At 41.6% G+C, this 27,724-nt stretch overlaps 2 protein-coding genes across 3 annotated transcripts in view; one reads left to right on the top strand and one right to left on the bottom strand.

The window, feature by feature from the left end:
* Positions 1-27,724, bottom strand: part of LOC132399922 (uncharacterized) — a 259,665-nt gene that overhangs the window by 195,806 nt on the left and 36,135 nt on the right. The window lies entirely within an intron of this gene.
* Positions 1-27,724, top strand: part of LOC132399917 (glutathione hydrolase 7) — a 93,491-nt gene that overhangs the window by 13,383 nt on the left and 52,384 nt on the right. For both annotated transcript variants that reach the window (XM_059980837.1, XM_059980835.1), the window contains exons 3-4: positions 24,328-24,554; positions 26,765-26,916. In XM_059980837.1, the coding sequence (XP_059836820.1) occupies positions 24,328-24,554; positions 26,765-26,916 (379 nt within the window). The remainder of the gene's footprint in view (positions 1-24,327; positions 24,555-26,764; positions 26,917-27,724) is intronic.

The following is a 27,724-nucleotide window of genomic DNA, read 5'->3' on the forward strand; positions in this document are numbered from 1 at the left end:
TAAGGATGGAGACCCTCCCCCCCCCCCCCCCCCAGCTTTGGCAGCAAAGGATGAATGAAAATGCTGACCCGCCCACTTTGACAAAAGCCGGGAGTTATCAAAACAACGAATATGAGTTTCTTGAAGGAAAGCAATGTCAGCTTTGAGTTGTTTAATACATGAGAATACCTTCCTTCTTTTAACAGGATGATTCAATCCCTTTACATTCTAGCTCACAAATTTAAGTGTACTAGCCATTATCAATTGTTAATGCATAGAAGGCAGCAGGCATATAAAAAGTCAAGCAGAACAATAACTGTCTGGGAGCAAAAATGTAAACATAGATTCGTAGAATCAAAACATAAACATGTCCTGAGTAACAAAGGAAAGCAAAAGAAACAGTGAGTGGTGTTAGAACTGGAGAACCCATCCCACCCTCGCAACCCAAAAGTAGACGGCTACCAAAAAAAGCAGCTAGCTCTACCAAAAGAATTAACCCAAATATGACTTCCAGTTCTGTGTCATTAACAACAGTTCCGTATAAATACTAAAGCAAATGGTAACTAGTTCATGCACTAGAAAACATAATTACAAATAGGAACAACTTCAACAGAAGTATAAAACTTAATACAAAGAAAATCAGAAAAAAACCGAAACTAACCTACCCACGAAAAATTATAGAAGATTAAAAGAAGAAAAAAAAAACGGAGGGAGAAAAGGGGGAAATTATAGATTCGAGGAGAGTACTTATCAACCATTTACAGAAAAAAAAGCAAAATTTAAACTGTGAATCAACCAACAGGGAGGCCTTCAATAAAAACTCCAAACCTCCAAAACAAGTTAGTCAATTGTAGAACTCTATAGATAAAGTTATACAAGAATAAAATAGATTACACAAGTACAATCTAAACGTCCGCAGGGAAACATTAAACACAGATTATCTATTTAGAAAAAACGCACCAAGTCCGGGGAGAGATTGTCTATTGCCCTTAGAGTTTCAATAGATAATGTCTGAATTATTCAAGTAAAGTCTGAGTCCGGAAGAAATAATTTTACTACGAGAGGTACTTATCCACCATTTTAGAAGGTCCGACCGGGTTCCAAAGAAGACTGGTGATGCACCATCAATAACTCACACTGAGACGTAGGCGAGATATCGGCTTTTATTGACTGGAAGAAGGAACCAGGAGTGAGTGTCTATCATACAAGGTCCTGGAGACTGAGGCCGATCTTCAGGCCGCAGGTCTCCTTTATACAGGGGCCTGTGGGAGGAGCCACAGGAGCAGTCAGCAGGGGCGTGTCCCGACAGGCACATAGTTCACCACAACTGGATGGCCGGAAGACTTCCAACAAATGCCTCAGCCTCCTTCACTGATTTAAACCACTTATATTCTCCAGTAGTAAGCGTAATTCAGAGATCGGCTGGATTTCGAAGGGAGGGTCTAAGTCCATGATCAAAAAGCACTTTCATTACACCTTTAAACTCAGCACGCATCTTCAGAACCTGAGGGGCAAAATCCTCCACAAAACGAATGGCTGAATTTTGAAAAGCAAAAGTACCTCTGCGGCGAGCCTCCATAATCAAAAGGTTTTTCACCTGGTATAGATGAAAGCACAAAATTACCGGCCGTGGGAGAGAACCCAGAATTGTGCGGGGAACGTAGATCCTGTGTGCCCTTTCAAGCTCAGGTGGATTCGGAAGAAATTCTTTCCCAAAAATCTCACAGAGAAAATCGGAAAAAAATTTCATAAGAGAACCCTGTTCGGTGGCCTCTGGCAAACCAAGAATTCGTAGATTGCAACGTCTGCTCAGGTTTTCAAGATCCACCATTTTGGAAAAAAGTTTACAATTCTTCTCCTCTAGACTGGAGCAGAGAGTTTCAAGGTATTGAACACGGCGTTTTAAATCTTCAGAAGTTGAATCGATGCGAGATAAATGTTCAGCATGTTCGTCCACTCTAGCGTTGATCCGATCCAACTTGACATCCAGCTGGTTGAAAGAAGTTCTAAATTCCTTTAAAGTATCTTCTTGATGCTGTTCCAAAGCAGCGAGAATGTCAGTTGGCAAAGCTGTAGAAGTTTCCTTTTTCCCGGTTTTAGTACTTTTGGTAGACATTATAAGATAGATGTGTTCGCAGACAAGTAAAAGAACCTAATAAAATACCTAACTAAGGTTTAAGAATGGAGACATATAGTGTAAAGATAGGGAGAATGACGGAGCAAAAGTTCAGAGCAGCTAAACAATCACCATCTTACCAGAAGTCCCCAGTAAATCTTTAAACTTTTTGTAAAATTTGGGCGGAAAACCATCTTCTCCTGGGGATTTATTACTCTGAAGTGATCCTAGAGCTTCTTCGACCTCAATTTTGGAAGAGTTATTTGTAATAAAAACCTTTATCTCAACATTATCATTTTGTGATTCTGATTGATACAGTTCAGAATAAAAATTCTTTAAAATTTCATTAATTTCTAAAGGTTTATAATTAATTTTATTTACACTTGTTCTAATTGCATTTATCGTTTTGGAAGTCTGGTCTGTTTTTAACTGCCTGGCAAGAATCTTGTCTGATCTTTCACCTAGTTCATAATATCTCTGTTTAGTTCTCATAATTGCTTTTTCTGTTCGGTATGTCTAAAGTGTATTATATTGTAACTTCTTGTTAACAAGTTGTCTTCTTTCTTCTTCTGTCATATATCTTTGCGATTCTTTTTCCGATTTTGTAATCTCTTTCTCCAATTGATCCGTTTCTACCATATATTCCTTCTTAATTTTAGAAGTATAACTTATTATCTGACCTCTCAAATATGCCTTCATTGCTTCCCATACTATAAATTTATCATCAACTGAATGTAAATTTGTATCTAAAAAAACTGAATCTGCTTTTTCATAAAATCACAAAAATCTTGATGTTTTAATAATATTGAATTAAATCTCCATCTGTAAATTGATTCCTCTTTATCCATCATTATCATTGTCATTATCAAGGGGGAATGATCTGACAATATTCTTGCTTTATATTCCATATTTTCCACTCTGTCTTGAATATTCGTTGATAATAGAAAAAAATCTATCCTTGAGTAAGTTTTATGTCTATTTGAATAAAATGAATAATCTTTTTCTTTTGGATTAGTTCTTCTCCATATATCAATCAAATTTAAATCTTTCATCAATGATAAAGTTAATTTTGCTGCTTTTGATTTTGTAACAACCTTTGTTGATCTATCTAAAACTGGGTCTAAGCAAAAATTAAAATCTCCACCTATTAATATTTTGTCATATGCATCAGCCAAATTCAAAAAGGCCTCTTGTATAAATTTTACATCATTTTCTTTTGGTGCATAAATATTCATAAAAAATTTGACAATGTATAATTTCATATCTCCCCGCAGAATCAATGAATACATTTTGGATGTTAGTTGATAAAGTTTTATTAACCAAAATTGCAACTCCCCTCACCTTTGAGTTAAATGAAGCTTCGATAACATTTCCGACCCAATCTCTCTTTAATTTCTGATGTTCTATCTCTGTTAAGTGTGTTTCTTGTAAAAAAAAGTTATATCTATTTTCATTTTCTTAATATATGTTAAAATTCTTTTTCTTTTCACTGGTCCATTAAGCCCATTAACATTAAAACTTTAAAAATTCAGTAAATTAGTCATTATTTTTAACAGAGTGTTGTGATGGAAAATAACTGGTTTTTTGAGTCTCAGTAGTAGAGGCCTGGACACACACAGTTTTAATAATAAGGAATTTATTTACAAAGGGAAGTCGGGTCAACACAAGCACCTACAATACACAGGAAGTGGTGTGGGGACAGGGTACGGTTACACAAACAAAGAACAAGGGAAAAGCACTACGACAGCAATCCCCCTTGACCTTGGATAGCTGCGGCTCCCTTACCAGGACAAACGATAGACCTTCCCAAACATAAATCAATGCACTTACCTCCAATGAGGTGGTCTGTAAGAGAGGCCGATCCAGGGACAAGTCTCACCTTTATTAGCATGGGGCTGGGCGAGATAATCCAATTAAGGTGACCAATAATTTAGGTGTGCATTGATTAGTTGGGAGGGACCAAATGTTGATTTGCATGTGGTGTGTCCTCCGACCAGCCATCTGTCATGTGGCCGGTATCTCTGGATACACAGGGTTACTCCAATCTATAATAATACCTAATCTTTCAACTTTCGTAGTACCTTGGGGAATCTTTTAAAAAATTTTCATGTTGCTATGTGTCTCCCCACCCCCCCCCACCCCCGATTGTCCAGGCAAAGAAAGAAAGTTAAAAGAAAAATAGATTATAAAGAAAAAAATAACAAAATACCCCCCTACTAATGTTGTGAATGAAAAAAAACACAACCCCTCCATTGTATGGGTCATGGCAATCACCATGATTACACACATGAATCTCGTAGCAATTGATCCGAAGTTCCCCCAGCTCCCCCGTAACATAAAAAAGTATATATAAGAGAAGAAAAAAAATATCACTACTCTCGATTAATATTTCTCAAATTTTAACCTTTCCCTGTATCATATAATTAAGAATATATTTAAATATTCTTCTGTCCTTAAACATCCATCAGTTCCATTCACTGTCCCTATCTTCATCTTTAATCCATTTCACTTTTAAATCTTTGACTGTAATTAGCGAATATTTGGGAGTTCTTGTGCGAATTCTTCTGCATCCCGATAATCAGTAAAAAATCTTCTTTTTCCGTCATCCAAAAAAATTATCAGGGTTGCCGGGTGGCGCAATATAAATTTATAGCCTTTTTCCCATAAAACTTTTTTCGTTGGGTTAAATTCCTTCTTTCTCTTCAAAAGGTCATAACTTATATCAGGATAGAAAAGAACTGTTTTCCCTTCTATCATCAATGGCCCGTTTTTCTTTCTGGCACGTTGGGCAGCCGCCTTCAGGATCTTTTCTTTATCTTGATATCTTAAGCATTTTATCAAGATTGATTGTGGGTTTTGATCAACTTGAGGCTCTGTGAGACCTTTCAATTTCAATTAACTGGGTTCCTTCTTCCATTTCCAAAATTTCCGGGATCCATTTTTGAAAAAAATTTATTGGATCCTTTCCCTCTATACCTTCTTTAAGTCCAACAATCTTAATATTGTTTCGTCTGCTAAAATTTTCAAGCACATCCACTTTTTCCAACAACTGTTTTCTTTCTGATGTCCAGGCAGAAATATTATCTTCCATTTTATTCACTCTATCAATGGTGTCTCCCATTGTTTCTTCCAAGTTTTTAATTTTCTTGTCCATTTTGTCCTGTCTTTTCATCATTTTATCAAACATAATCTTCATATTTTAATAGCTTTTTAATTACTTTTAATGCTTTTAATTCATGCATTATTTGCACCAAAGTTTTTCTTGTGTCTCCATCACCTCCAACCTCTTCCTGTTGCTCTTCTTTGTTTGTCTCTTCATCTTCATCTGATTTATCCAGAGAATCTGATTCCACCTCATCTTCACTTCCACTTTCAGTTCTGATCGTAGCTGGGATTTGTAGTTTGGGTTGCTCGTGTTTGCGCATGCCCTTTCCTTCACGCATGCGCAATTCCTGTTGCTCTTTTTATTTGGAAACGGTTGATGTTGCCGCAGTTTCCTGTTCTGTATCGCCAGAGGTAAAATGCAGTTGAGCTCGAGGCTCTTTCATAACGACTGGCCTTGATTCTTTTCCAACGTGTTGTCTTCAAAGTAGTAGTTTTCTTCTGCTTTTGTTTAGGAGGCACATCTTAAGACAATCCTGAATAGTTTATATGTAGTTTTTAAAAAGTATTTACTAACTTTTCTTCGCTTAAACATTATTTTACTGGTTTTTTATGGGAGAGCTGGATTTCCACGTCTCGATCCTACGTCATCACGTGACGTCTTCCCATAATTTACAGATTTGCAGGCATTGCTCCCCCAGAGATCCGAAGACACACTACAACAAAAATTGGAAAAGGTAAACAGAACTCGGATCCATGGCACCCACTACATCATCATGTGCCATTTTCCAACCGCCTAAAATTGAGGAAAAGCTTTGCTACAATGGAGGAACTACCGCACGGAACATCCCCCCCAAACATACAGGATTGACCTCTGGCAACAAGCAGAAGCCAGAACCCCACCAAACAATACATTGCAAGACCCCACAGTGATGTTGCCAGACAGGGCACTGCTTGACAGACGGTAGTGGTGCACTCTTAACAGAGCGAGAGCGGGTTTGTAGGATGGGAGACGATATGGTGAAGTCGGGTTTAAGGACCAGCGAATCCTGTGAGTGTGGTGAAAGGGTGCAGAACATTGAACACATTCTGCGCAACTGCCCACTCTCACCTGATTTAGCTGACACTGACCTGCTCAACATAAACCAGGCAACAGCAGAGTGGCTGACTGTGTGGTGTGACAAGCTATGATGATGATGTTCATGATATACATTAACGACCTGGAAGAGGGGACCGTGTGTAGGGTATCTAAGTCTGCTGAAGACACTAAATTGAGTGGAAAAGCAAATTGTGCAGAAAATGTGGAGAGTCTTCATATAGATAGGTTAAGTGAGTAGCTAGAGTCTGGCAGATGGAGTCCAATGTTGGTAAATGCAAGGTCATCCACTTTGGAAGGAAAAACGAAAGATCAGATTATTATTTAAATGGTATAAATTTGCAGCATACTGTTGTGCAGAGGGACTTGGGAGTGCTTGTACATGAATCACAAAAGGTTGGTTTGCAGGTGCAGCAGGTAAATGGAATGTTGGCCTTCGTTGCTAGAGGGATTGAATCTAAGAGCAGGGAGGTTATGCTGCAACTGTACGGGGTACTGGTGAGGCTGTACATGTAGTTGTGGTCTCCATACTTGAGGAAGGATATACTGGCTTTGGAGGCGGTGCAGAGGAGGTTCACCAGGTTGATTCCAGAGATGAGGGGGTTAGACTATGAGGAGAGATTGAGTAGCTTGGGAGTGTACTCACTGGAATTCAGAAGAATGAGAGGAGATCTTATAGAAATGTTTAAATTATGAAAGGCATAGATAAGATAGAGGCTGGACAGTCATTTCCACTGGTAGGTGAGACTCGAACTAGGGAACATTGCCTCAAGATTTGGGGAAGTAAATGTAGGACGTAGTTGAGGAGGAATTGCTTTTCCCAAAGACTGGTGAATCTGTGAAATTATCTTCCCTATGAAGCAGTGGAGGCTACCTCAGTGAATATATTTAAGACAAGGTTGGATAGATTTTTTGCATCGTAGGGGAATTGAGGGTTATGGGTGATGCACCATCAATAACTCTCTGAGATGTGAGGTGAGATATCGGCTTTCATTGACTGGAAGAAACAAAAAGCAGCAATTAACCACCATGCTACATCCTGGAGACTGAGAGGCAGGGCTCAGGCCTCAATCGCCTTTATACCGGGGTCTGTGGGAGGAGCCACAGGAGCAGTCAGCAAGGGGGGCATGTCCAGACAGGTAGTTCACCACAATGGGGAAAAGGCAGGTAGATGGAGATGAGTCCATGGCCAGATCAGCCATAATCTTATTGAATGGTGGAGTGGTCTCGATGGGCCAGATGGTCAACTCCTGCTCCTATTTTTATCATGTTCTTATGTTCTTCCTTTGAACAAATGAGGGCTAAATATCAAACAATCAATTGACCACTCTAAATGCCCCTTGTTTGTAAGTGAATGTTGGATTGTTGGGGGAAATGATGGGAATGTGTTGGTTGAATAAACTGGGATTAGTGTAGGGATTATGTATGTGGGTTATCTGCATGAATCCAGTGGGATGAACAGACCGTTATTTTGCTATGTCTGTTGTGGCAAGGATCTCCTACAGAGCATAAAGATTAGTTTTCTTTCTCACTTGTACATTGAAACATCAAAGTATACAGTGAAGTGAGTTGTTCTGCATCAACGACCAACAGGGTCTGAGGATGTGCAAGTGTCCCCGTGTTTCCATGACTTGCTAACCTTTTTTAACCTGTATATCTTTGTAATGTAGGAGGAGACTAGAGCAGCTGCAGGAAAGCCACGTGGCCACAGTGAGATCATACAGTAGAAACAGACAGCAGTGGGGACTGAAACCCAACTGTGATTGCTGGCACCATAAAGAATGTCTCTTGTTCTGCCTATCACCTACCAGCCTCTGTCTCATTCCTCTTTTTCACATCTTTATACTGCCTAATTTTCCTCTACACTCTCGATGTAGATCAGGGGTTACCAATCTGGGATTAATGGGCATAAAAAAGGTTGCGAACCCCCTGAGCTAGATGGAGGGTCTCGACATGAATCGTTGATCGTCCCTTCATCTCTACTGATTCAGCAGCTTGGTTTTTGCTTAAAGATGACTGGAAGCAAAACTGGGATCAATTAATTTATTATATGATATACTTCAGCTTCTCTGGAATGTGCGGTGGCACTTGTGGGCTGCCCCCAGCACGTTCTTAGGTGTTATGGTTGTTAAGACAAACAGCAGATTTCACTGTATGTTTTCATGTAGAAATGATGAATAAATTTGAACCTTGAATCTCTTGGGCCCCCACCCCCAATCATCAGGCAGGAGGTACAGTAGCATTAGAGCAAAGACTGTTAGGATGGGAAATAGCTTCTTCTCCCCCCACCCCACACACACACCCCCACCCCCACCCCCCCATGCTGGAGGAACTCAGCAGGTCAGGTAGCATCTATGGAAGTGAATGAACAGTCAATGTTTCCGGCTAAGACCCTTCATCAGGACTGAAGAAGGATCGTGGCCCAAAGTGTTGACTGTTTACTCATTTCCACAGATGCTGCCTGGCCTGCTGAGTTCGTCCAGCATTGCTTTGGATTTCCAGCATCCGCAGATAAAATGACAGCTGTCGCAAATTGTGCAGTTGTGAAGGAAGATGCTGTAAGTGGGAAGGGATGGAGATGTTAGTGATGATTGATGATTGGCTCACAAAAAAATGCTGGAGGAACTCAGCAGGTTCGGTAGCACTGAGGGAGAAGAATAAATAGTCAATTCTTCAGTTTGAGACCCTTCATCAGGACGCTGAAAACTGAGACCAGAGCACTGTTGCCTTCAGAAATCTCTTTAAGGGCAATTGACAATTCCCAGTTGCTGCAACAAGAGGTAAAACCTATGAATTGGAAGTGGCAGTAAATAGACGGGAACATAAGATGGACCTTATTTACTTGGATTTCCAGAAGGCGTAACGGTGCCACATAAAAGACTTATCCATAAGATAAGGATGCCTAGAGTTGGGGGTGTTGTATTAGCATGGACAGAGGATTGGTTAACCAATGGAAAGCAGAGATTTGGGATTCATGGATATTTCTGTGGTTGGCAATCAGCGGTGAGCGGTGTGTTACAGGGGTCAGTGCCGGGCCCGCAACTGTTCACAATATACATTAACGATCTGGAAGAGGGAACCGAGTGTAGTGTATCTAAGTTTGCTGACGATACCAAATTGAGTGGAAAGCAAATTGTGCAGAAAATACAAAGGATCTGCAGAGAGATATAGATAAAGTGAGTGGGCAAGGGTCTGGCAGATGGAGTACAATGTTGGTAAATGCCAGGTCATCCACTTTGGAAAGAAAAACAAAAGAGAAAATTATTATTTAAATGGTAAAAATTGAAGCATACTGCTGTGCAGGGGGACTTGGGAGTGCTTGTGCATGAATCACAAAAGGTTGGTTAGCAGGTCAAGAAGGCAAATGGAATGTTGCCTTTATTGCTAGAGGGATTGGATTTAAGAGCAGGGAGGTTATGAGAAGAGGAGAGATTGAGTACTCGCTGGAATTCAGAAGAATGAGAGGAGATCTTATAGACCATATAAATGATGAGAGGGATAGATTAGAGGCAGGAAAGTTGTTTCCACTGGTAGGTTGGACTAGAACTAGGGGACACATAGCTTCAAGATTCGGGGGAGTAAATTTAGGACGTAGATGAGGAGGAACTGTTTTTCCTAGAGGGTAGTGAATCTGCGGAATTCTCTAAGAAGCAGTGGAGGCTTCCTCAGTAAATATACTTAAGACAAAGTTGGATAGGTTTTTGCAGAGTAGAGGAATTAAGGGTAATGGGGAAAAGGCAGGTAGGTGGAGGTGAGTCCGTGGCCAGATCAGCCATGATCTTACTGAATAGCGGAGCAGGCTCAACAGACCAGATGGCCGACTCCTGCTCCTATTTCTTATGTTCTTATATTTTTATATTATTATCACTACACAGACAAAATGCTGGAGGAACTCAGCAGGTCGGGCAGCAACTATGGAAAGGAATGAACAATTGATGTTTCAGTCCTGATGAAGGATCTCAGCCTGAAACATCGACGGTTTGTCCCACTGCATAGATACTGCCAGACCTGCTGAGTTCATCCAAGATTGTCTGGATGTGTTGCTCTGGATTTCCAGCATCTGTAGAATCTCTTGTGGTTAGTATTGGCCCAGAGTGCTTAGGGGAGAACAGACTCTGTGAGATTAAGTATGGAGAATGTTTTAAGAAAATATGTTTGGTGATAATGGAAAAATGTTGCAGGGGGTGAGATGCTGAGAATAATGGGATCCCTACCCCAAGGTTGTGGTGGAGGGGGGTGGGAGGAAGGTGGAGGAACAAGAACAGACATTTGGGAAGTGGGATGGATGAGGTGGAGGATGATCCTCGAACAAAAAGTAAGAGACAGATCAAAAGCATTGATGTGGGGATTACTATTGCCAGAATAGACACAGATGACTCAAAGAAACTGGGAGAACAGCGGAATGTTCTTAAAAAATGAAATTATTAGAATTTATTTACTTATCTAGAGATATAGTAACAGGCTCTTCTGGCTCAGTGAGCCCACACCACCCAATTACATCCATGAGAGCAATTAACCAACTAAGTCCTTGTATGTCTTTGGAATGTGGGGGGAAAACAGAGCATCTGGAGGAAACCTGTCCAGTCTCGGGGAAGTGTATTTTTCAAAAGTCAGGGAAGACTGCTGAAATCTTTGAGGACTGGAAATGGGCTAATGTTGTCCCAGTATATAAGAAGGGTGACCGCACTGACCCTGTTAACTGTAGACCAGTAAGCTTAATGTGTATTGTTGGTAGGGTAATGGAAGCATTAATAAAGAATGAGATGGAAAAGCAGCTGATAAGAACTGGCATGTTAGCAGAAAGCCAGCATGAGTTCAGAAAGAGGAAATCATGTTTTACTAATATGCTGGAGTTCTTCGAAGAGGCAACTAAAATTTAGGATAACAATAGAGTAGTTGACATCATTTACTTGGACTTTCAGAAGGCTTTTGACAAGGTACCCTGGAAGAGGTTAATAATCAAATTACAGGATGCAGGAATTCAGGTAAGGTGTGAAAAAGGGTGCAGAACTGGCTCAAAAACAAAAAAATAACGGGTTATACTGAGAGGATCATTTCACACATAGAAATTGTTAAAAGTGGGGTTCCGCAAGGATCGGTTTTAGGGCCGCTGCTGGTTTTAATTTACAATAATGATTTGGATAAGCACGTAACAAATAAACTGGTAAAGTTTGCAGTTGACACAAAATTGGGGGGGGTTGGTTGATAACATTCAGACAGCAGACGCAATACAGTTAAATCTCAACAGTGGTGAGTACATGGAATGGACTGCCGGTGACGGTGGTGGAGGCAGATAGAATAGGGTCTTTTCAGAGACTCTTGGATAGGTACTTAGAGCTTAGAAAAATAGAAGACTATGGGTAACCCTAGGTAATTTCTAAAGTAAGTACATGTTCAGCACAGCATTGTGGGCCGAAGGGCCTATATTGTACTGTAGGTTTTCGCTGTTTGTATGTTTCTATATCAAAGACTGACAAACATCCAATGTGCAAAACAGGACAAAATGTACAAATAATACTGAGAATATGAGTTGTAGAGTCCTTGAAAGTGAATCTGTAGTTGTGGGGTCAGTTCAGGATTGTGGTGAGTGAAATTATCTATGCTGGTTCAGTAGCCTGATGATTGAAGGGTTAAATTGTAAATTCTCTTGTCAGGATAAAGAAATGCATTGCTTGTGAAAAGGAATTTGGCAATGAGTTTGTGAGATCAGCTGAGTGATATCTGCATTTGCCCTGTGGGCTGGAACATTTAAGGAAAGCTTGCTTGTGTTATTGTGTATAAATTTCCCTAAATCCTTCCAACTTTATGAAATGTACACAGCACATAACGATCTATTTAATGTCTGAGATAACTGGGCAGCTCCAAATTGACAGTAATACTTTGTATACTTTCAGAGTTTGCAACTAATTAGAATTGAATAATATCACATAAAATTACTTTGAAGTTATGATTCAATGACTGATTTAGAGAGTAACTTAACTGCATATTGTTAAATGTAGGAGGAAGTTGATGATATGTTCGAGGTAAATATCAAGCTATCGATATGTAATTATCTCTACAGTGAGGCAAATAGTTTCAACCATTTGTCTGAATAAGTTATAATTTACACACCATGGCCACTTTATTAAGGACCTCCTGTACCTAATAAAGTGACCACTGAGTGTATGTTCATGTCATCTGCCGCTGTAGCCCATCCACTTCAAGGTTCGGTGAGTTGTGCGTTCAAGATACACTTCTGCACACCACTGTCAGAACATGTGATTATTTGAGTTACTATATCCTTCTGGTCAGCTTGACACAGTGTGACCATTCTCATAGAGTCATAAAAAAGAACAGCACAGAAACAGGCCCATTCAGTTCATGCCAAACCAGTTAAACTGCCTACTTCAATCCTGCACAGGTACCACTTGGTAGTCCTCCACACCCTTATCATCCATGTATTTATCCAAACTTCTTTGATGTTGAAATCAAGCTCATATTCACCGCTTGTACAGGCAGCTCATTCAACATTCTTATGACCCTTTGAATGAATACTTTTCCCCTCATGTTCTGTTTAAGCTTTTTACCTTTCACCCTTAAATCTATGACCTTTGGTTGTAGTCCCACCCAACCTCAGTGGAAAAAGCCTGCTTGCATTTACTCTACCTATACCTCTCATAATTTTGTATATCTCTATCAAATCTCCTCTCAATTTCCTACATTCTAAGGAATAAAATCCTAACTTACTCAATTTTTCCTTGTAGCTCAGGTCCTCCAGTCCTGGCAAGATCCTTGTAAATTTTCTCTGTACTCTTTCAACATTATTTATGCCTTTCCTGTAGGTAGGTGACCAAAACAACACCCAGTACTCCAAATTAGGCCACACTAATGTCTTGTACAAATTCAAGATAACATCCCATCTCCTGTACTCAATACTTTGATTTATGAAGGCCATTGTGCCAAAAGCTTTTTTTTTAACGACTCTATCTACCTGGGATGTCACTTTCAATGAATCATGGAACTGTATGTTCAGATCCCTTTGTTCTACCTTACTTTTAAGTGCTCTACCATTCATTATGTAAGACCTACCCTGGTTGGTCCTACCTCACATTTGTCTGCATTAAATTCCATCTGTCATTTTTCAGTCCATTTTTCCAGCTGGTCCAGATCCTGCTGCAAGCCATGATAGCCTTTCTCACTGCCCACTACACCCTTCAATCTTGTTGTAATCAGTAAATTTGCTGATCCAATTAACCACATTATCATCCAGATCATGGATATAGATGACAAATAACATTAGACCCAGCACCAGTCCCTGCGGCACTCCAGCAGTCACAGGCCTCCAGTCAGAGAGGCAACCATCTACTACCGCTCTCTGACTTGACACACAAAGCCAATTTACTACCTCACCTTGAATGCCAAGCGACTGAACCTTCTTGTCCAGTCTTGCATGCCTTGTCAAATGCCTTGCTAAATCCATGTAGATAACAACCACAGCCTTGCCTTCATCCAGTTTTCTGGTAACTTCCTCAAAAAACTCTACAGGATTGATTAGACATGACCTACCACACACAAAGCCATGCTGACTATCCTTAATCAGTGCATGTCTTTCCAAATACTTATATATCTGATCCCTTAGAATACTTTCCAATAACTTTCCCACTACTGATATCAGGCTCATCACCTATAATTTCTTGATTTACTTTTAGAACAGTGGAACAACATTGGCTATCCTCCAATCCTCTGGAACCTCAACTGTCGCTAAGGATGATTTAAATACCTCTCCAAGGGTCCCAGCAATTTCTGCACTTGCCTCCGACAGGATTCAAGGGAAACATCTTGTTGGGCCCTGGAGATTTATCCAGCCTAATTTGCCCCAGGACAGCAGACATATCCTGCTCTGTAAGCTGTACAGGGCCCATGAAGTTGATGCCACTTTGTCTACTTTTGTAGACTCTGTGTCTGAGTAAACATGGATGTAAAAAATTCATTGAAGATCTCCCCCTTCTCTTTAGGCTCCACACACGGATTGCCATTCTGATCTTCCATGGGACCAGATTTGTCCCTTGCAATCGTTTTGCTCTTAACATATCTATAGAATCCCTTAGGATTCTCCTTCACTTTGTCTGCCAGAGCAACCTTGTACTCTCTTTAGCCCTTCTGATTCATTTCTTGTACTCAATAAACATCTCATTTGTTCCTGCCCGCCTAGACCTGCTTTTTTTTTCTTAACCAGGGCCTTAATATCTCTTGAAAACCGGGGTTCCCTACACCAGTAATCTTTACTTTTTATTTTACCTTTACAGGGTCTGATTAGGAACAGTCAACATGGATTTGTGCGTAGAAGGTCATGTTTGACAAATCTTATCAAATTTTCTTGAAGAGGTTACGAGGAAAGTTGACGAGGGTAAAGCAGTGGATTGTCTATATGGACTTCAGTAAGGCCTTTGACAAAGTTCCGCACGGAAGGTTAGTTAGGAAGGTTCAATCATTAGGTATAAATATTGAAGTAGTAAAATGGATTCAACAGTGGCTGGATGGGAGATGCCAGAGAGTAGTGGTGGATAACTGTTTATCAGGTTGGAAGCCGGTGACTAGTGGTGTGCCTCAGGGATCTGTACTGGGTCCAATGTTGTTTGTCATATACATTAATGATCTGGATGATGGGGTGGTAAATTGGATTAGTAAGTATGCAGATGATACTAAGGTAGGTGGCGTTGTGGATAATGAAGTAGGTTTTTAAAGTTTGCAGAGAGATTTAGGCCAATTAGAAAAGTGGGCTGAGTGATAGCAGATGGAGTTTAATGCTGATAAGTATGAGGTGCTACATTTTGGTAGGAATAATCAAAATAGGACATACATGGTAAATGGTAGGGCATTGAAGAATGCAGTAGAACAGAGTGATCTAGGAATAATGGTGCATAGTTCCCTGAAGGTGGAATCTCATGTGGATAGGGTGGTGAAGAAAGCTTTTGGTATGTTGGCCTTTATAAATCAGAGCATTGATTATAGGAGTTGGGATGAAATGTTAAAATTGTACAAGACATTGGTAAGGCCGAATTTGGAGTATTGTGTACAGTTCTGGCCACCGAATTATAGGAAAGATGTCAACAAAATAGAGAGAGTACAGAGAAGATTTACTAGAATGTTACCTGGGTTTCAGCACCTGAGTTACAGGGAAAGATTGAACAAGTTAGGTCTTTATTCTTTGGGGCGTAGAAGGTTGAGGGGGGACTTGATAGAGGTATTTAAAATTGTGAGGGGGAATAGATAGAGTTGATGTGGATAGGCTTTTTCCGTTAAGAGTAGGGGAGATTCAAACAAGAGGACATGAGTTGAGACTTAGGGGGCAAAAGTTTGTGTGACATGAGGGGTAATTTCTTTACTCAGAGAGTGGTAGCTGGAATGAGCTTCCAGTAGAAGTGGTAGAGGCAGGTTCGGAATTGTCATTTAAAGCAAAATTGGATAGGTATATGGACAGGAAAGGAATGGAGGGTTATGGGCTGAGTGCGGGTCAGTGGGACTAGGTGAAAGTAAGTGTTCGGCATGGACTAGAAGGGCCGAGATGGCCTGTTTCCATGCTGTAATTGTTATATGGTTATATGGTTATTCTGACAAGCACATAAAGTTTTGTACACTCAAAATTTCACTTTAGAAGGTCTCTCACTTACCAAGTACATCTTTGTCAGAAAACAGTTTATCCCACTCCACACGTCCTTTACCTACCTTCAGAATTGGGCTTTATCCAATTTAGGATCACAATACGTGGACCGTACCTACTTTTTTGCATATTTACTTTGAAACTGATGGCATTGTGATCACTAGATGCAAAGTGTCTCCTCTGAACTCCCTCATTAACAAGGCACTCTTACCTACAGAACTGCCACTCACTGGACATTTTTTTAGTTTCTCGCACCATTCTCTGTAAGCTCTTCAGACTGTTGTGTGTGAAAATCCCAGGAGGTCAGCAATTTCTGAGATAATCAAACCACCCCATCTGGCACCAACAATCATTCCGATAGCCAAAACTACTAAGATCACATTTCTTCCCACCATTCTGATGTTTGGTCTGAACAACAACTGAACCTTGACCATGTCTGCATGCTTTTATGCATTAAGTTGCTGCCACGTGATTGTCTGATTAGATATTTGCATTAATATACAGGTGTACCTAATAAAGTTGCCACTGACTGTATGTTGACAATTCAATAAAATGCATCAAAGGATCTAACCTGGTCCTGACATATCGATGCAGCTATAAAGAAGGCAAGGCAGTAGCTATGTTTCATTAGGAGTTTGTGGAGATTTGGTTTGTCACCTAAAACACTTGTAAACTTCTATAAATATACAGTGCAGAGCAATCTAGCATTCTGACAGGCTGCATCACTGGCTGGAATGGGGTGTGGAGGGTGTTGGTGGTGTTATTGCATAGGACTGTAAAAAGCTACAGAAAGTTGTAAAATTAGTCAGCACCATCTTGGGTACTAGCCTCCATACTATCCAAGACATCTTCAAGGAGTGGTGCCTTAGAAAAGCGACATACGTTATTAAAGACCCCCATCACCCAGGACATGCCCTCTTCTCATTGCAACCATCAGGAAGGAGGTACAGAAGCCTGAAGGCACACACTCAGCGATTCAGAGATAACTTCTTCCCCTCTGCCATACGATTTCTAAATGGACATTGAACCCATGAACGATACCTCACTTAAAAAAAAATATATTTATCATTTCTATTTTTGCACTATTTTTAATATATTTAATATACATATATATTTGCTGTAATTGGTTTTTTTTCTATATTATTGTGTACTGTACAGTACCGTAGCTGCTAAGTTAACAAATTTCACAGCATATGCTAGTGATGAGAAAGCTGATTCTGATTTTGAAATTAATTGTGAGGATGTCGTATTAAGCAATCTAGAGTCACCAAGTCTCACCAACCATCAAGTATCTGTTTACATTAAAACTGAACTAATCCTGTTTTGCTATTTATTCGTTACTGATTTTTAATATAGTAATTTTATATCTTTGCATTGCACTCCTACCACATGTCAACAAATTGGATGCCATATAAGTCAACTCCCACATGCCTACACACAAGGGGCAAGTTACACCAGCCAGTTCACCAGCTGCAAGTGTTTGAGGAGCGGGGGGAAACTAGAGCACCTCAGGGAAACCCATGCAGTCACAGGAAGAATGTGCAAACTCCACATGGACAGAGATCAGGATTGAACTGCTGTTCCTGAAGTTTGTGCTGTAGCGGTTCTAGCTGATGGCTAAAAGATTGGAAATGGAAATATAAGACATAGGAGCTGAATTAGGCCACTTGGCCCATCGAGTCTGCTCTGCCAATTGAGCATGGCTGATTTATTTTCTCTCTCAACCCCTTTCTCTTTGCCTTCTCCTTCTAAACTTTGAACCCCCTCCCTAATCAAAAACCTATCAACCTCCACTTTAAATATACACAATAACTTGACGTCCACAGTTGTCTGTGGCAATGAATTCCACAGATTCACCAACCTCCGGTTAAAGAAATTCCTCCTCATCTCTGATATAAAGGGATGTCCTTCTATTCTGAGGCTGTGCCCTCTGGTCCTAGACTCCCCCACATCCTCTCCACATCCATTAGATCTAGCCTTTCAATATTTGATGGGTTTCAATGAGATCCTTTCTCATTCTTCTAATCTCCAGAGAGTACTGGCTCAAAGTAATCAAACACTCTTCATACATTAACCCAAGCAACACACACAAAATGCTGGAGTTACTCAGCAGGCCAGGCAGCATCTATGGAAAAATATAAAGTCCTTTTGTTCCATGGATCATTCTCATAAACCTCCTCTGGGCCCTCACATTCTTTCTTGGATGTGAGGGACCCAAAACTGCCCACAGTACTCCAAATGTGCTCTGACCAACGCCTCAGAAAGCCTTAGCATTACTCCTATGCTTTTATATTTTGGTCCTTTGTAAATGAATGCTGATGTTGCATTTGCCTTTCTCACAACCGACTCAAACTGCAAATTAACCTTCGGGGAATCCTGCACGAGGATACCGAAGTCTCTTTGCACCTTCTATTTCCGAACTTGCTCCCTGAAACAGAAGGTCACAGCTGTTTATTCAGCCTGTGTGGAGAAAGCAGATGTGTTCATATGTCAGATGTGGATCAGAACTGGGTGACATCATATTGAGTGGTTCCTGCAATGAAGTTAATTGTTAGTGGGGCAGTACATGGTGGGTCAGTGTGCTATTGAGGGCTCACTGCTGCAAAATCTAGAGTCATGCTAGGTCCAAACCATTATGCACTTGTTGGATCACCTGGCATGATTCGAGGCACCTTGTGCACTTTTCCTTTTTGAACTTGTAGAAATTGTCACCAAATGGTGTAGCGGTTATTGGACAGCATGGTAGCATAGCCGCTAGCACAAGGCTGTACAATGCCATCTATAATTCTGGGGTTCGATTCCCCCGCTGCCCTAAAGGAGTTTATTCTTTTTCCCTATGACCACATGGGTTTCCTCTGGGTGCTCCAGATTCCTCACAAATTCAAAAGATGTACATACAGTATGTATGGTTAGGGGTTAGTGAATTGTGGCATACGACATTGATGCTGGAAGTGTAGTGACACTTGCATCATATTTCACTTTTTGTTTTGATGTACAGTACAGTGCAAAAGTCTGAGACACACTAACTACATATGTGTGCGTAAGACTTTTGCACAATACTGTCGAGTTATGTCTTTCCACTTACTAAGTAACACAATACTACTGAGCCAATACAAAGCTAAGTGCTCTTATTTCTGTTTTCCCAGCCACCTCACTACTATAACCAATCTACAGCACTGTATATGAGCAACTGGTTTCAGATTTATGGCATCTCCAGTTTTTTATATTTGCTTTTCTTTCATATTGAAAGATAAACATATCTCTGTACACAAAAACACTCAATGGCCAGTTTGAGGTATGCCTGTGTAACTGCTCATCAATGCAAATATCTAAACAGGCAGTCGTGTGGCAGCAACTCAATGCATATCAATCTAGTATTTGCATGCCACGTCTCCTAAAATAGCATCAGCTGACTGTGAATAAAGAAAGGTACTGGATGATGCCACAGCAGTGTTCAAGGATGGCACTGGAAAATTCAAACATATCTGGGGTAAAATAGTGTTAAATGATGTTTCGGGCTGAGACTCTTCATCAGGACTGTCCTGCTGAACGGTCTCAGCCCGAAACGTCAACTGTACTCTTTTCCATAGATGCTGCTTGGCCTGCTGAGTTCCTTCAGCATTTTGTGTGTGTTGCTTAGAAGATTATGGGCTCAGATCATGATGCAACAAACGTGAATTCTTTAAGCCAAGTATCACTTACTGATGTCATATGGTTGATACACAAGGATTACAGAGGTATGCAGAGAAAATTCAAGCAATGGTGAATGCCCCAAGGCTAATGGGTGTGTCACAGTTGAGGTCCTTTTAAGGATTTGTCAATTACCAGAGCAGATTCCTACCAAACCTGGCTACTGAGCTCCACCCCTTAAACACATTACTGCAGATCAGGAAGAGATGGCAGTGGATAAATCAGGGTGAGATGGCTTTCCGAAAGGTAAAGGAAATAGCAATCCTCCCCCTCAGTCTCTTCTCCTTTCCCCTCACTCTCCTCCTACCTCCCATCACTCTCTCCTCCTTCCCCCTCACTCTCTCCTTCCCCCTCACTCTCCTACCTCCCCTCACTCTCCTCCTACCTCCCCTCACTCTCCTCCTACCTCCCCTCACTCTCTCCTCCTTCCCCCTCACTCTCTCCTCTCCCTTCAGTCTCTCCTCCTTCCCCCTCACTCTCTCCTCTCCCTTCAGTCTCTCCTCCTTTCCCCTCACTCTCTCCTCCTTCCCCTCGCTCTCTCCTCCTTCTTCCCCTCACTCTCTCCTCCTTTCCCCTCACTCTCCTCCTTCTTCCCCTCACTCTCCTCCTTCTTCCCCTCACTCTCCTCCTTCTTCCCCTCACTCTCTCCTCCTACCTCCCCTCACTCTCTCCTCCTACCTCCCCTCACTCTCTCCTCCTACCTCCCCTCACTCTCTCCTCCTTCCCCTCACTCTCTCCTCCCCCTCACTCTCTCCTCCTTCCTGCCCCTCGCTCGCCCCTCTTTCTGCCTCGCTCGCTCCTCTTTCCCCCTCGCTCTCTCCTCTTTCCCCCTCGCTCTCTCCTCCTTCCCCCTCTTTCTCCCTCCCCCTAACTCTCCCACTTTCTCCTTTTAGAGATTCAGTCCCTGTGCAGCTCTCTCACTATCTTTATTTCTCTGCATAGTACTGTGCAATACTTTCAATAACCGAAGTACTTTCATGATTTGTGATAGATCTAGAAGAACAAACACTACATTAATAAGCTTTGATTTACTTCCTAGCTTTTGTGAAACTCGTAATCGCTAAGATCATTGCAGCTTTCTTTTTAATTTCCTGATTCGATTCAATTCACAACAATTAATCATCCTAAAATCTGATTTTATTTTTGTGTACGCTGTGTGTTAGGGAATGATTGTCAACACAAATGAGGGTCAAACCCTTCACCTAACCATGTATGGCATATCCCCCCCCCCCCCCGGCGCACCTGTGTGCCCCCCTCTCTGGACTGAACCTATATCCTTACTCCCTGATGTGTACCTGCTTCCTTCCTCCGGGGCTGTGTCAGCAGTTCTCCCTTTGGGCTTCACCTTATCCATCTCCCTGGACGCTGACCACCTGTTGTGTGGTGGTTAGCGCAATGCTGTTACCACTCGGTAACGTAGGAGCTCAGAGTCCTATTCTGACAACCTCTGGAAGGAAGTTTGTATTTTCTCCTCGTGTCCAGGTGGGTTTACTCTGGCTGATGCGGTTTTGAAACCCAGTCAGATAGTAGGTTAAATGGTCACAGTAACGTGTCCTGTGAGTCGGCTGGGGGTTAAAATTAGCGGGTTGCAGAGCGACATGGCTCGGTGGATTGGAAGGGCCTGTTCCACACTATCTCTAAGAAATCAGAATCAGAATCACTTTATTGCCAGTGTGTGTAACAGACCAGAATTGATTGCGGTTCAGTGCCAGCCACAAAACACAGGACAATACCATAACAGGCAACACAATGACAGCCAACAGTTTACAAGGCAATAGTACAAACAGCCACGGGCAATCAGCAGAGTGGTCACATGCAAACATCAATAATCAAACTTAAATAATTGTGAACATATGAAGAGATTAAATAATTATTAACAGAGCAAGAAGTGCAGGAAAGACCATTTTACACAGGGGTTCCCAACCAATGCTTGCTTCATGGTATTGGTAAATGTGCATAAAAAAGGCTGGGAACCTCTGAGTTAACCAGTGTTGTTTATAGACATTTAGGGTATTACACCTGAGTGAGTTTTGTTGAGAAGCTGGGCAGCTACAGGAAAGAAGCTTTGGACATGTCATGTTGTAAATAAATCTGTCTCCCTATCGTCTCATATTGTCTGTGTTTCATGTACTGAAAAACACAATTCAGCTATCTTGATCAGGAAGTTGGAGAGAAAAAACAGCCTATTGATTCTGAAATCTTATAATTCCTCTCACAAAGCAATCAGTCCCACAAACTGGCAGTGTCAAGATATTGGCCAAGTAACATTTAGGACAAGAGGTGCAATGTCTTCACAGAGAGTGGAGACCCCATGGAATTCTCTACTATACAGGGATGTGAATTCAAGTTGCTGAATACATTTTAGAAAATAGATTCCTTGACACAAAAGGGAAGGGAGCAGGAAACAAGTCCTTTAATCGCTGAACTATGTTGTGAAATTTGTTTTGTGGCAGCAAAACATAGAAAGTTACCATAAGCTACAAAAAAGAGTGCAGAAGAGGAATAATGAAGTAGTGTTCTTGGGTTTATGGAATGTTCGGAAATCTGTTGTCGAGGGGAAGAAACTCTTCCTATAAAAAGTTTTCAGGCACTTTAGCTCCTGGTGGTGATGGTCCTTAATGATGGATGCCACCTTCTTTAGTCACTGTGGCTTGAAGACATCCTCATTGGCAGGGAGGCTCGTGCCCACAATGCCTCTGCAGCCTGTAGTGATCCTGTGCATTGGGGCCTCCATATCAGACAGTGATGCAGCCAGTCAGAACGCTCTCCACAGTATATGTGTAGAAATTTGCTGGAGTCTTTGGTGACAGACCAAATCTTCCCAGGGTCCTAATGAAGTACAGCCTGAGATTGCATCAATAGATCCTCTGAGATGTGTTAGAGGATCAGGTAGAGTGGTGGAGCAGGCTCAAAAGGCTGACTGGCCCATCCCTAATATTTTCCTCTGTTTCTATCTTGCCTGCTGTAGAAATCTAATCATCAATTAAAGCAAATCAACTTGGTCTAATGTTATTACAGCATCAGCGACCTGGGTTCAATTTCTGCCACTGTCTACAAGGAGTTTGTACGTTCTCCCCATGACAATGTGGATTTCCTCCAGGTGCTCCAGTTTCCTCCTACTTTCCAAAGACATACCAGTTAGTAGGGTAATCAGTCACATGGATATAATTGGGTAGCGTGGGCCTGATGGACCTCAAGGACCTGTATTAGAATCATAATCAGGTTGAACATCACTTACATATGTCATGAAATTTGTTGACTTTGTGGAAGCAGTACCATGCAATACATGATAATAGAAAAAAAATGAGTTACAGTAAATATATGTATAAATAAGTTAAATAAGTAGTGCAAAAATAGAAATTTTAAAAAAATTAGTGAGGTAGGCTTTATGAGTTCAATGTCTGTTCAGAAATCAGGTGGACAGTGGGAGAAAGCTGAATCGCTGAGTGTGTGCCTTCAGGCTTCTGTACTTTCCTGCTGATGGTTGCAATAAGAAGAGAGCATGTCCTGGGTGATGGAAGTCCTTAATGATGGATGCCGCCTTTTTGAGGCATCGCTTCTTGAAGGTGTCCTGGATGCTATGGAGGCTAGAGCCCATGATGGAGCTGAGTGAGTTTATAAATCTCTGCAGGTTGCTCCCATCCAGTGCAGTAGCACCCTCCCCCAACCCCTCGCATACCAGATGGCGATGCAGCCAGTTAGAATGCTCTCCATGGTACATCTGTCGAAATTTGTAAGTGTTTTTGGTGATGTACGAAATCGTCTCAAACTCCTAATAAAACAGAGCCACTGTTGTGCCTTCTTTGTAGCTGCATCAGTATGTTCGCCCAGGATAGATCCTCAGAGATGTTGACACCCAGGAACTTAAAATTGTTCACTCCCTTCCCTTCTGATTCCTCAGTGAGGATTGGAGTGTGTTGCCTCATCTTACCCTTTCTGAAGTCCACATTTAGGTCTTTGGTCTCACTGATAGTGAGTGCAAGGTTGTTGCTGCAATACCACTCAACTAGCTGGATATATCTTACCCTCTATGCTCTCTCATCACCGTCTGAAACTCTGCCAAAATTATGCATGGCATTTCAGCTGTGCCTAGCCACACACTCATGGGTGTAGAGAGCATACAGCGAAGGGCTAAGCACACATCCCTGAGGTGCGCCAGTGTTGATTGTCAGCAAGGTGGAGATGTTAATTTCCAATCTGGTTAGGAAGTTGACGATCCAGTTGCAGAGCGAGATACTGAAGCCTGGGTTCTGGACCTTTTCATTCAGAACTGTAGGATAGATGGTGTTAAACGTCAAGCTGTAGTCAATAAACAGCATCTTGACGTAGGTACTTGTATTTTCTGGGCGATCCAAAGCTGCATGAAGAACCAATGCGGTCACATCCGTTGTGGACATTTGGCAGTGTGTGCAGGTCCTTGTTGAGGCAGGAGTTAATTTTAGCCGTAACCTCTCAAAGCACTTCATCACCGTGGCTGTGAGTGCTACTGGATGATAGTGATTGAGGCAGCTCACCCTGCCCTTCTTGGGCACTAGTATGATTGTTACCCTTCTGAAGCAGGTGGGAACTTCTGACTGTGGCAGTGAGAATCTGGAAATGTCTTTGAACACCCCTGCCAGTTGGTTGGCACAGGTTAACACACTGTATCTCTAAATATAAAATAATAAGAAAAAACAACTGTCTACTTGCTCTTTTCTCCCGTAGATCCTGACCTGTTCCTGAAAACAGCCCGCCTGCAACGCCTGCCCTCCTCCTCCTCTGAGATGGGCAGTCAGGAGATATCGCCACTTCGAGTGACAAACAAGGACCCGTTTTCTGGTGACTGCGCCTGTCGCCAGGATGGCTTGACTATCATCATCACTGCCTGTTTAACGTTTGCAATCGGAGTCACCATCGCCTTGATTTTGCAGATATACTTTGGAGACCCACAGGTGTCTATTCATTCTTAACCACGAAACAAAAACTCTCCATTGCGATTGATCAAGCAGTTTTCACGATTTGGACGTGCTAATTAGCCAGTCAAATATATTAGTTCTGATGCAATTATGGTAGACAATTTGTACACAGAAAAGTCCCACAAGCAGCAGCATAGCTTAATTCAACTGGCTAATGTTGAGGGTTCAGTATCCGATAAGATACCAACGGAGACAAGCTCCCATGTTCTCTCTCGAAGTATTGTTTTTGGTTGTTTCAACCCAAGAGGACAATTAGGGTTGAAGTTTAGCAGCAAAATGAAACAGTTTTACTCTGGGACCAGGGTTCAAAACATAGTACCAATAGTCAGAACAACACAGAGCGCATATAAGAATGCAGTAAAATACAGTCACATTAAAAAAAGTATCCAAGTCCCTTAGTCCATGAATATTGCGGCAGTCTGAAGTCGAACACAGTGTAGCTTGTTTTCTGCTGAGTGGACACTGGGGGGCAACACCCAACAGCACAGGATTTTGTAAAATCTCATTTGTACACAGGATGTGGGTATCATAGGAGAGGCCGGCATTCATTGCTTAGGCTCTGAACCAAGTGGCCTGCTGGGAGTCAGTCTGGAGTCACATATGGGCCAGACTGCTTCACAATGGTAAATCTTCATTCCCAAAAGAACCTTGGGCATTAGCTGAGTTTTCCACAACAACCTACAGTCACTATTATTGATACTGATGTGTTTATTCCGTATTGATTTAATTCATAGCTCACAGAGCGATACAGCATGGAAACAGGTCCTTCGGCCCACTGAGTCCATGCCAGCCACCAGCCATACATTTACACTAATCCTATAATAATCCAATTTCCCCTACATTCCATCAATTCCCCTAACATCAAGTTCAAATTCAATTTATTATTATCTGTCAGTGCATATATAAAAAGCAAACAAAACAATGCCCCTCCGGACCACAAAACATATATCACACACAGCACATAAAGTGAAATATTACCCCAAAAATGTTAGTGAAACCTAATTCAAAGTGCATGTAATGTGCTGCACAGGCAGAGTAGAGTATAGAATAAACAGCACACTGTCCTAGTGACAAGACCTCAGTGGTGGCAGGGTATTCAGTAGTCTCACAGCCTGAAGAAAGAAGCTGTTACCCAGTTTAGCAACCCTGATGTTCCTGTACCACCTCCCCGATGGCAGTGGGTTATAGAGATTGTGGGACAGGCAGTAGGGATCCTTTATCTAAATGTCACAAATGGGGAGAGGGAGACCCCGGTAATCCTCTTGGCATTTTGTTTTACTGTCCTCTGTAGGGTCTTGCAGTCCATTCTTTACATCATACCATTCACTTAAATTCAAAGGACGATTTAACCTCTGAAGCTGCGTGACTTTTGGATGCAGGTAAAATCAGGAGCACTTGGATGAAATTCATACACTGACAGGGAGAACCAGCAAACTCCACATAGACAGCATCCCAGGTCAGGATTGAATCCAGCAGAGCCACTGCATACAGCGCCACAGAATTAAATTCCTTGAATTTAAATTCTCCAACTGCTGTTCACGGGATTTGAACTGTTTCCAGATGGTCCACATTTCTGGATGCTCATCCAGTAACATGGTACCACCATGTGCTCTTAGCCTGATTGGAGCAAATGGAGGAACAGTAGAAAGGGTGTGAGTACTGAGTTTAAAAGGAGGGTTTTCATTCTCTTAGAAGTGTGGTCAAGCGAGGGAGAAGGGAATGGATTTAAGAAGGATTAGAAGAAATCTTTTCCCACAATGTGGGGTGAGAGTCTAATCTTGGAATAAGTAGAAGTAGAAACAACCTCCACATTTAACACGTACGTGGATCACCCAATGGAGTTTCAAGCCCTGAGCTTGAAGGTGATTAGATCCAGCAACAGCCTTCCAGCCATGTAGATATGATGTATTCACTGGCCGTCTTCCGTGCCACGGATTTCTCATTGTTGTGAAATTCAACTGCTGCCACATATAGTCATAAGGGAGAAGACCTCTGGACATGAGGGGATCCAAAACAAAATATAAATTTTGCCATTCTTACTGCATACTAGTCAGGATGTATTTAGGACATTTTTCACCATTATGTTCATCAAGAATCTACCAGATTTGGCAAAGTTTGTAAAAAGTCTTAAGAAACAAAGGAAGTTTTGTATCTGTGACTCCATGTTCATCTTATTTTCTGTGCAGATCTTTCACCAAGGAGCAGTGGTTACAGACGTGGCCCATTGCTCTGCAGTTGGTACTGAAATACTGAATCGTGGAGGCTCTTCAGTGGATGCATCTATTGTGTCTGCGTTATGCCTCGGGATTATCCATCCCCACAGCTCTGGAATTGGAGGGTAGGTGGTGTTGTGCGTCAGTAACAGAAGTACTCCTACTCTTTTGCAGAATTGTTGTTCTACAGAGAGGGCTATATGTCTTTAAAAGGAACTTTGCAAAGTTGTGTTGTAAACATTTAATGTGAAATTCCCTCTTCCATTCCAGCTCAGCACAAACAGGCCAGTGTTGGGTTGTATTCTAAAGCTGGGTTAGATGGCAAATATTAATTTCAGCAGCAATCGGTCTTCAGATTTGAATGCGGATTGTAGATCAAACTTAAAATGCAGCTCTGAACAAAAGCCTCCCTGGAGCTGCAGATTGAGGTTGATTACGGACCAGGAAACACCCATTCAATTGATGTCCACATGAATCCAGAGAGAGGGTCACATTCATTTTGGGTGATTGGCGTGTGAGTGTGAAGAAGGATGTGTCTGAGAACTATATGTAATCCAAAAGAAGCATTGTAGATACATTATAACCATAGAATTGTCCTGCTGTTACCTTTGATCTTTAGCAGATAAAAATGGCATGTAATATTGTGTTGAGAGGCCTCTTCTTCCAAGAGTGTCTCAATATGATATTGCTGCTCGATTTTGTTGGGGAAAAAAACACTAAAATATCCATTAGCATCAGTGTCCCTGTGGTGACTTTGTTCATGCCAAAACAGTAGTTTAATGTAAATGGCAGAACGATGTTACTTTTTTCAGTAGTGGCATAGAGAAACAACTTTGGTGTTCAGCAGTGGAAAGAGTCAGGAGCTTTAAATTCTGGGGCATTCACAGGGGAACAGTGTTATCTTTCTCTTCTCTGAGGAGGCTGAGGAGGTTT

The sequence above is a fragment of the Hypanus sabinus genome, chromosome 9, assembly GCF_030144855.1.
Source record: "Hypanus sabinus isolate sHypSab1 chromosome 9, sHypSab1.hap1, whole genome shotgun sequence".
Taxonomy (NCBI): domain Eukaryota; kingdom Metazoa; phylum Chordata; class Chondrichthyes; order Myliobatiformes; family Dasyatidae; genus Hypanus; species Hypanus sabinus.